This window comes from Alosa sapidissima, chromosome 15, assembly GCF_018492685.1.
Source record: "Alosa sapidissima isolate fAloSap1 chromosome 15, fAloSap1.pri, whole genome shotgun sequence".
NCBI lineage: Eukaryota > Metazoa > Chordata > Actinopteri > Clupeiformes > Clupeidae > Alosa > Alosa sapidissima.
This window is the reverse complement of record NC_055971.1, coordinates 22,684,879-22,695,351: the sequence shown is the minus strand read 5'-3', so window position 1 is coordinate 22,695,351 and position 10,473 is coordinate 22,684,879. Positions and strand designations below refer to the sequence as shown.

Genomic DNA, 10,473 nt, shown 5'->3' with positions numbered 1-10,473 from the left:
GTATGAATCGTATTGATTTATATTGAAGGGTCTTTAACCACATTTTAATAGGGGATACAAAATGTATTCACAAATAGCTTACAATACTACCAACGCTACATTACAAATTATTTCAATGTTTAGAAAACAAAGTGCCACTCTTAAATCGGAAACCACTCAAGTTTCACTCTGACCTCATTCATGAGTTGACACATCAAGGTGCTATATTTTTCCAGTATTAAGTGCTTGTTACAGACGATATCGGCCAAGGCATCCATCATGTCAGAGGAACAGAAAAGGTGATAGCTTTGTTTTTTTCTAAATGTGGAATGTTAAAGCATTTTATCCACCTTTACTCATCATGACTTAAAATGGAGGGGTAGGATTGAACTAATAGTTTCTATTTTCTACTGATGACCTTCTGAAGTCTTCCTCCCCTTATTACCATACAACTCGTCTCAGGTTCTGCTCATGAACACTGGGACATTAGTGTTCCTTATTTGTGTCCATTCTGGGTTTTCTGCTTGGCCAGCAGGAGGTCCATGTATGCGCCCTCAATCAGGTCCTCCTTCCTCACCCCCAGCTCCTCCATCAGTTTGTGAGCGATGGAGACGCCCTCCTCCATGCTCTGGCCTTCCTTCATCACCACCTTCACATGTACAGGGAAAATCATGACTCAGACATGCAGGGCTAAAAGTCAAACACATCTTAAAAAAAACCTACTACCCCCCCCCGGCACTCTTCTCAAGTCCTGAGCATTTAAAAACAAGCTGAAAAACCTTTTCCTGGCTAGAATGAAGACCAAGCACTATATCGAGCCCATATGATGTTAAAAAAAAATGGTCACAATGCTTCTGCATGGGTTCAAGGAGATGGCAACAAACCTCCAGCTCCATAAAGTGGCCTAGGCCCTCGACGGTGTCTACGTGTACCCTGGTCTGTCCCACCATGAAAAGTTTCCGTTCTTTCGTCACCTGTCCCACCATTCCCAGGGCATCTGTTAGCACTTTCTGTGAAAAACAAATCCATGTGTGAATACATTAGTCAACAGAAACGGGACCATAGCAAAGCAAATGTAATGTGGACATGAACAAGTCTCAGATTTTCCTTTAATCTGATTTTCAGAAGTTAATTTCAGTTAAGACATCAAATACTATAGACTCAGCAGCACAATGCTGTAACTTACTGTAAGTCCCTCTGGGTCAGCAGTGGGAGAAATGGAGTAGTTTGACAGCTTTGGACCGTCCATATCAGGCCTCTCGTAGAATATGAGCTGTCCTTTCCCATCCTATTACCAAAACAGCACAACTTCAACATAACAACGCTCCTCTCCTCCAAAGCTGCGTTATGTTGTAGGCTACAGTAAAAAAGCGTTCTGTGGAGAAAACTATGCAAAGATCTCACCATAAAGTTTCTCAATTTTAGACGACCTTTTTCTACAGTGAAAAACGTGTCCTGTTGTCGAATAACGGTTCCATCCGATTCACTCAACTCTTTTGCTCGTTGCATCAGGTGTTGCATGTCATGCACGGTCGCTTTTATTTCCACGTTTGAGGGCATTTTCAGTTTGGCAAGAATGGATCCTGGACCAATTTCCAACGCAGGGGATTACGTGAAGGCCTGTTCACACTTCATACAACCAAACAATAGTCAGCTAATTCAACGGCATATACCAACATGAGACAAAGTAACATTAAATCTGATATATTTAGTTAACGTTGCATTTTTTAAACACCACCAACAACAACAAAAGGGGCTGCACAACACAACACCTTTTCAAACACTGGTGTGATGGGCTAACAGCTAACACAATTTAATGCTGACAAGTCAATGAATTGGCAAAATACTCAAATGCACATATAGGCACGCAATACATGTCCAACATCTATTCGCATTAACGATACATTAAAGAACCGAAACATAGGCTACTGTCAATAACAACCCACCTGCCGTCTTCAGATTCCAGAGTGGCGCGCTTATTTTCTTCTTCGCGTCCTTCTCCACGTGTGTACTGCTCACTTCATGGAGCATTACCGCCACCTACTGAAAAATAACCAAAGGGTGCTTGGGGTTAGGGCATCCTGTGGTTCAGATGTCACAGCAACGCACCAAACTCTACATGCAGAATACAGATTGATTAAATTAATTATAGGAAAAGTAACTTCCAACCAGACTGGCTTCTAACTAGTTCTGCTAGAAAACAGACCCCTTTATTTATACCTTAAATAGCCTAGACTCATATCATTAGGGAAATCAATAGATTTAAGCACAAATTAAGTATTGGGACAAACTCCTGAATATGTCCCTTAAAACAGGAGGATACGATCACTTAAACATAATCTTAAAAGGGTCTGGTTTTTATCTTAAAGGGTAAAACATGTTTATCTTAGGTCATCTGCACAGCACATGACTGATTCTTTAGCCTCTGTTTCAGCACACCACATAAACAAGGAGTGCATGCAGCATGTAGGCCTACTCAAATTGAAAACATACCAAAGCCACTTAATTTATATTAAGTGGTCCTTAATTTGTAAAACAGGGCCTTAATTTGACCTTAAAAATGATGGCTGCATTATAACTTGTTAATAATCCATATAGTACCACATATATTATTATCTAATGTTGTGATAGACCTTTGTATCAACTTATGTTCTATTGTATATAACCAGTTTTGAACTTCCATTTGCTATTTATGGCCTGCAGGCCTCATTGATCTCATGCAAGTCAGAAAGGGGAGGATTTTATTGGGGAAAGGTTTCAGTGGGGGCATAGAAGTAAAGAGGGGGAGTGAGGGTGTGTTTGTGTGTGTGCTTTAATGTACAGAAGCACACATACAGTCCATCTGATCAATAGGTATGTCCTTGGACTGATACACTGACCATTTTCTAACCCATTCATTTCTAATAGCCGGCCTTTTTTGACCGGGAATACATATGGGTGTCCTAAAATTAAATGAAACACTCAAATTATTATGAAAATAACTTGTTTTGTGTGTTCAGATGCACCGTGTTAACAAAGTCATGGTAGTCAGAATAAGTTATTGTATTATATAATAGTATTGTATTATATAATATAGGAGGGTTAAGTACATGATGAAGACCACAGTCTAGTATTGTATTTTTTATTGATATAATTTTTCCAGGTCCTTATTTATTACTTGAAATGTCCAATTATTGATATAAGACATGATTAAGGTATTTTCCTGAGTTCATCAAAATTCAGGAGTATTCACTGAACAAAGCCCCTTAATTTCACCCCTTATAAATGCCTTACTTTTGACCTTAAAACCCTCCTATATAATTAAGTAGTTTTTAAGTAGAAATATGCATAGAGTAAGGTCGATTAAGGAGAAAAGCCTACTGAATTTACCCCTTACTTTTTCAATTTCCCATTAATTCCCCCCTTAATCAAGGAATCCCTGAATTAACACCTTAAAATAAAATTAAGATATACTTATTGTCCTTAATTACCCCCTTAATCACAACAAATAAAGAGAACCCCTGACTTGACACCTTAAATATAGATTAAGGGGGTCACATCTTAAAATGGCATTTAAATGTTGTGACATTTTTTAAGACTTTAAGTGAAATGAACATGTTAAATGTTTTAGAGAAAAATAGTCAAAATTGTCTAAATGTAAACTTTGACTTTAAATGGTTGAAATCTTGTAAGTGGAAGAGTTTTGGATTACATCACTGTGAATGATAGCAATATGTTTCGTTATATAATCTAAACAGATCCACCAAAGGGTAAGTTATTGTAAACCAAATACGAAAGATGTAAACAAAGAGGACTCGGTGGAGGCTCTGCTAAACATTTGCTGACGTATGACATTTTTATGAAACAGGACAATAACTGTATGATCAGTATTCATGTTGTGAAACAGAAAAATAAGTGAACATACAGTCATTTCATATGTTTTACATTCAAGTACACAGACCAGTTATAGAACAAACTGCTTTGTGTCATCTCTTAAGGTTTATAGAATAGGAACAAGGCATCCAGTTAATGTGGCTTGAGAATAGAATATATGATATAATATTGGAAACAATGTTGTTTGAAGGCCGGATGGGGGTCTGTGCCAGATGGAGTATGGAAAGGAGGGACCGATTCATGTCTGTGGGATTGGTATATACTGCATAAGTAGTCTTGCACTCACCAATAAGGGTCGGCACCAAGTGTAATGAGTGGGGAATTGCTGTCAGTAAAGTATGTGTACACACACACACACACACACACACACACACACACACAAAAGTGGAGCATCATGGACATAAAAGGTCTTGCAGCAGGGTAGGCTAAGTGTCTTTAGTTCTTCACCTCTGCATTCTCCCGATCCCTTCTCTCTCTTACGTCCACAGCTGTTCTACTGTCCGATATGGTTGTTTATGAATTGACATGTATATTTCAAACACAAAGTATAACCCCCATCATCACACCTACACTTCCATCTTACCACGTATAAAAGTTCTGTGAAGCATTCATATGTTGAACTTTTCATTTTCATTCTCTCTCTCTATCTATCTATCTATCTATCTATTTATTTATCTATCTATCTATCTATCCAGCCTATCTATCTGTCCTGTCGATCATTGTTCTTCTCCATGTCTAATGGCCCTGAGAATGCAGCTCCCCTTTCTCTCGCCCTCCATCTTGGCTAGAGATGCAGTGCTGTGGTGAAATATTTGGAAAATTCATCACTCAGACCAAACCAAAACCTCTTGGCTGTGCTCTTCTCACTCCCTAGCCCCAAATAAGGATCCATTTTTTTACCAGGGAGGACAGTAAAAAAGAAAAAGGCTAAAGTGACAGAGAGATGGAGAAAGAGAGAGAAGGAGAGAGAGAGTGTGAGAGAGAGAGCAATGGAGAGAGGAAGGCTTGCACAGAAGGACCATATCCTTTTAAGGCTATGGTTTCCTTTCTGCCTTTTGGTCCTCTCCCTCCCTCTTGGTTTGGTGGTGAAGTCATTTCAGCTCACCCTCTTTTCAACCGGCACTTCTCAGGAGGAGGAATCAGCCACACATAAAACACACACACACTCTCGGAGGCACGCGCAGTCCCACTTATAAACATCCCCTTCCAGCACCTCCAGGACCTTGAGAAGAAATTATCTTCATCCTTTCAGACAGTGAGTATCATTCTCTTTCTCATTTTCATGGATCATGGAGATACAATGGAAAGTTTAATTTTCATTGGCACATTCATTTACTTGTTGCTTGAATTTTTATTCTGTGTGTCTAGCAATGATTGGTTGGACAGGAGTTAAGGGCAGACTTCTTTTATTTTTAGTCTTTTAAATTGAAGGTCAAGGCAAAAAGTCACTTCCAAGTAGGTTTTGAGTAATATCATGTAAAGCAGTGAAACAGTCACTCAAGCTGTTTAGAAGTGATGGCCTTTAGTCTTCTGGACTTCTGCAAGTCACCTGTATTCTGTTAAAACAGGGTATTGTCATTGATATTTCATGCAGGGTTTTTGAGTTTGGAGTTTGCACTGTAATGCATTTTGAGTTGACTTTGTTTCAACAGCTCTGACATTTGCAGTGTCATAGGGATACATCATGTCTTGCTGAGAGACACACAGTGTTGCCTTTGATATGGAGCATACTTATCATCATTTATGGAAATGACCGCTGTAAACTCCCCACACATGGAAATGGGTTATGTCATTACTGGTAGTTTGGCCTGGCTTTGGTAAAGTCCTAGACTAAAACAGAACTTCACTGAAGATCTCTACTGATCTTTTAGCCTACGTCTAGAACTAGACTTAATCCATTTCTGGGAAACTGGTACTATGAAGTAGACCGTACACTGCTTCACAGAGCTTGAACAGCTTTAGAGAGACTGTAGTTCTCTTACAGAGCCAGGATGCACTCGGTGGCAGCACTGGTAGCAGTGGCGCAGGGGCAACAGTAGGCGAGGGCTGACCCAAAAAGAGATAAAGTTGCCTGCATTCCATTGCATTGACACGCCACAGCCCACATTATTACATCATAGAGGCAGACACAGTTCACCGATGTGGTCTCCAGACGAGTTTTTTCTTGTCCTGCAGACTAGCCAGTGGCCGACAACTCTGTCTGTAGCCATGGTTATTGGGAAAAAACACACAAAGCAATTAAATGTGTATGGAACCAAGATTATATCATGGATACTCAGGACACACGCAAACTCATAGACGCATGTGCGCGCGCACACACACACACACACACACACACACACACACACACACACACGCGCACACACACACACACACACACACACACACACACACACACACGCACACGCGCACACACACACACACACACACACATTTACTCAGACAAATTATGATAATTTGTTTGAGAGTTTATCCAGTACATAAGGATAGAGTCTCCATGACCTGGGATATGTCCAGCTACAACAGGGAGATGCCCTGTCCACTATAAATACCTCTTTATCTTCAATTCACACTACAGTGACAGGCTATTGTCTAAATATCAGTAAGGATCTAACAAGACTCTCATGCATGCAAGAGTTTTGTACTGATGACTGGTAGCAATTAACGCTGTTCCAGGGACTTTGATGTGCTTCAGCTGATGTCATACAAGCATGCCAACCCTCCATAATGGTGGCATGATGGCACAGCTGTCCCTGCGTTCGAACAAAGAATGCCAGTGATGGAAGGACAGTGTGTGACAGTGCTAAGATCAGTTGATCAGACTCGGAGGGCAAAACAGGAAGAAGGAAATACAGAGGAAGAGAGGGGCATTATCTGACATCCTGTTAGCAAGGGTCCTGAAGAAGATAGGGCTTTTGCAGTACACTGGGAAAAGCCTGACATGGAACTCTGGGATTCCTCATTAAGTCAAAGAAATAAACACACATTCCAGCGGAATGAAAGATAACAGCTCCTTATTGTGTTACATTAGGCCATGGTTTCTCCTCAAGTTAAAGAAACAAGCATAAAGTTAGGCGCTGACTCACAAAATACTGGGGAAATAGTCCCTCATTGTCATGTTCTTATAAAAATAGAGAAGAGGCAATAAAAATAGTTCAGTTCCACTGCCCTGGTTGCTCCAGGAACTCATGCTAGCTGGTGGGCCCTCCCAGAGAGTTGTCTTGCACACTCTTAGGGCTTGACTGGTAAACTTTGACCTTTGACCTCCAGGCCCAGAGAGCCGTGATACCCTGACATCAAGATGGCACAACAGGTGAACGTGCTTAAGGTTTCATTTTCATCAGCTTCGCTGTTGGCTGTGTCTGGGAACTGCAACTGTTTTTTTTTTTAATGTACTGATGGCTGTTTATAAGTGTGAATTGTATATGAGTGTAAAGTATGGCTGCTTTCCAGGGGTGAGTTTCTCATGTGTGTGTTCTGAGAAGAGTAAAAACAGGAATGTCAACAAATTGAACGTGAAAACATGCTCAAGAACTCTCCTACTGCACAGCACCTGTTCCTAGACGATTGGAAAAGCTATTACACAAACATTTAGATTTCCCAAAATGGGAATAAGCTCAGCTGGTGTGCACTTGGAGACCGCTATTTGTGTGGTGATTGAAACTGATGCCTTCAACAAAGCTCCAACAAACAAATACACGCCTTTCACATGCCTATCAGCTATGATGTGTGTATGTCATATATCTGTGTGTATGTGAATGAGATGGGAGAAGACGAATCGTATCTTTACAATTCAACATATACAGTATGTGCATTATGCAGCATCTGTCCATACTTGCCTGCTTTTCTCTGCATTATATAAGTCTGGCTGTAATCTCACAAGGGTGGCTTGAAGCAAAGCTAACAAGTTACCTTTTTCAGGGGAGGAAGATCCAACAACAGTAAGAGTGGTATCACTGGCTGGTTCCAATAGTCCAGGGAAGATAGAAGCACTGACATGCAAAACACAAGTTTACTTAGTTTTACATGTATAAGAATAGGGGAACAGAATGAGGCAACTCACACACTCACACACACACACACACACACACACACACACACACACACACACACACACACAATGAGGCCAATTGACCTAACCTATTTGGTGGATAATTGACAACATGACTGTTGTCAATTATCCATTTTTTCATACCAGACACCACACGATTCCAGTACAGGATAAGTATAATTCTGTGAGGGGTTATGCCTCAACAATATGATTGTTCATCATGGATATCAAATTAAATTAGCACTGCATTTGGCCATCAGACCTGGACATGAATTTGAAATGGTTTACCAGAAGCCTCACTTGTTTCTCAGGATCTTATCAGTATCACATTCCAGTCAAAATGTTTGTTTTATATACACCAAAAAGAGATAAAATTGAGTCCATGGGGATTTTCAGACTCTGGGACTGGTCAGTCCTCTCATCCATCCTCTGATTTAACTGTGTCTTTCACTTCGTCTCTCCACCACTGTCTGAATGGTAGAACATAGGCATGGCCAACAAGGGTCCATCCTACGGCATGAGTCGTGAGGTCCAGGGGAAGATCGACAAGAAGTACGACCCCGAGCTGGAGGAGCGTCTGGTGCAGTGGATCATTGCCCAGTGTGGTTCTGGAGTGGGCAAGCCCGAGGCTGGCAAGCTGGGTTTCCAGGCCTGGCTCAAGGATGGATGTGTGAGTGACCTAAAAATAAATCGCACAGCAGTGAATGTTGAATCTCACTCAACCAATTCACCATGGCAACCCTCAGAAAGAGCCCATTAGAGATTATCTCCCTAACAACACCCCTCCCCCTCTTTATTATGAGTCTAGCAACAAAGTTGAGAGACTTTGTTTTGGAGACCATGGCGGCAGCCAAGTGATACGATGGCCAGACGTCGTGAGCATGGGAAATCGCTTGATGCAGACCCAGACTCTGTGACCTCTGGTTCTCGTTCCCAATCCCCATATATGTACTTGTGGTCATTCAGTGATTCATGGTACCTGAAACTCTCCCTTGTCTCCACTCAATCTCTCAGGTTCTGAGTGAGCTCATTAATAGCGTTTGCGCCGACAAACACGTTAAGAAGATCCAGAAATCAGATATGGCCTTCAAACAGATGGAGCAGATCTCCCAGTTCCTCAATGCTGCCGAGCGCTTTGGTGTCCAGAAAACTGACATGTTCCAGACAGTGGATCTTTGGGAAGGCAAGAAAAACAAACTTGAGGAAACTTTTGGAACATATTTTGAAGATGTAGGCTACAGCCTAATAGCCACTGCTGACAAGTGCTTTGAAAAACTGCAGTTTGATAGAACTGGATAAAACACTTCTTAATGTTTTGCTGCTTAAGTCTTAGTATTAAAAAAATATTTTTGTCAAAATTGTCATGATCTCATGTGTAATTGCAGGAAAGGATCTCGCTTCAGTGCAAAGAACACTGATGGCTGTTGGCAGCATCGCAGTCAGCAACGAGGATGGATCGTTTAAGGGTAATCCTGACTGGTTCTTCAAGTAAGTCAGCTCTTGAGGATACTGCCATCAAACCTTTCAAAAATACTACCAGCCTGCTACAGATGTCCATAGTACTGGTAACTCAGTGGTTATCAGTGGTTATTTAGATGAGATTTTGATGGTAATGATATGTTCTTGGTGTTTTAGCCAAAGCTGGTTATACTTATTGATTCTGCTTATTTCAGTGCCTCAAAACATAACTGAGCTGTTTTTGTGCAACCTCTGCAGGAAAGCTCAGGAGAACCGCAGAGACTTTTCTGACTCCCAGATCAAGGACGGAAAGAACGTCATCGGCCTGCAGATGGGCTCCAACAAGGGAGCTTCCCAGTCTGGCATGTCATATGGACGACCCCGGCAAATCATGAGCTAAACTGGCCAACCTTGACCAGCCTAAAAACACCCCATTCTGTCCCTTCCTGTCCCCTGACCCCCCCCGCCTCTCTGTAGCCGGGACAAGCACTGCATCCCATTAATCTTCCCAGTGTCTATGCAGATATGCAGATAGGACCAGTGCAAGTTCCCCTCATGATAGATACATGTTAAGAATTACAGTACAGTCTTAAGCATAGCCTTGTGTCCATAATACCAAGTCCTATACAAACATAAAGACACTGTAATAGCTTACCAAATTAGGAATGACCGATACATCTAACCAAGTCATACATTTGGCTGTTTCTCTCTTATTTACGTTCACTGCAAGCTCAGGCAATGGATTATCAAGTTCTTCACAGTGCTTGCTCTATGTTGTAATATTTAAATTACATGTATGTGATGTAATTTCACAAAGTTAAATATGTTCCTAAATTTCGGCCAGATGACCAAAGGTTATCAAAAGAGTTAAAATGATTGTGCATGCTTTACGAAAGCTTAGATTTAAGTATGCTGAATGCATTTGTTCACAAGGTTTTAATCATAATGGTACAATGCCAGAATTTGGACTAGATTTGAATGCTTTAATGTGGTTGCCATATTTGGCTATCTTGTCATCAACCCTGAAACAGCCTTGTGTTTTTCTACTTTGTCTAATTAAATGGTGAACTTAAAAAAAAGTCTCGTCTCAAATTTCCCTATTGGGTTAAAAT

General features: G+C 41.0%; 1 protein-coding gene across 2 annotated transcripts; it reads left to right on the top strand.

Moving 5' to 3' along the window:
* Positions 1-4,948: 4,948 nt before the first annotated feature.
* On the top strand, positions 4,949-10,440 carry LOC121684203 (transgelin-like). Of its 2 annotated transcripts, XM_042064171.1 has the most exons (6): positions 4,951-5,107; positions 7,123-7,165; positions 8,385-8,573; positions 8,918-9,086; positions 9,289-9,391; positions 9,620-10,440. In XM_042064171.1, exons 2-6 carry the CDS (start codon positions 7,154-7,156, stop codon positions 9,759-9,761), a joined length of 615 nt encoding a protein of 204 aa, XP_041920105.1. In that variant the 5' UTR covers positions 4,951-5,107; positions 7,123-7,153; the 3' UTR covers positions 9,762-10,440. The 2 variants fall into 2 exon arrangements, with proteins under 2 accessions (XP_041920106.1, XP_041920105.1); XM_042064172.1 differs by lacking the exon at positions 7,123-7,165 and having other exon boundaries at positions 4,949-5,107.
* The last annotated feature ends 33 nt before the right edge of the window (positions 10,441-10,473 follow it).

Excerpts from the sequence above, each read along its gene's own strand:
- LOC121684203 (XM_042064171.1), top strand. Across the intron at positions 8,574-8,917 it reads CCTGGCTCAAGGATGGATGT|GTTCTGAGTGAGCTCATTAA; the intron begins GTGAGTGACCTA and ends TCAATCTCTCAG. Across the intron at positions 9,087-9,288 it reads GACAGTGGATCTTTGGGAAG|GAAAGGATCTCGCTTCAGTG; the intron begins GCAAGAAAAACA and ends GTGTAATTGCAG.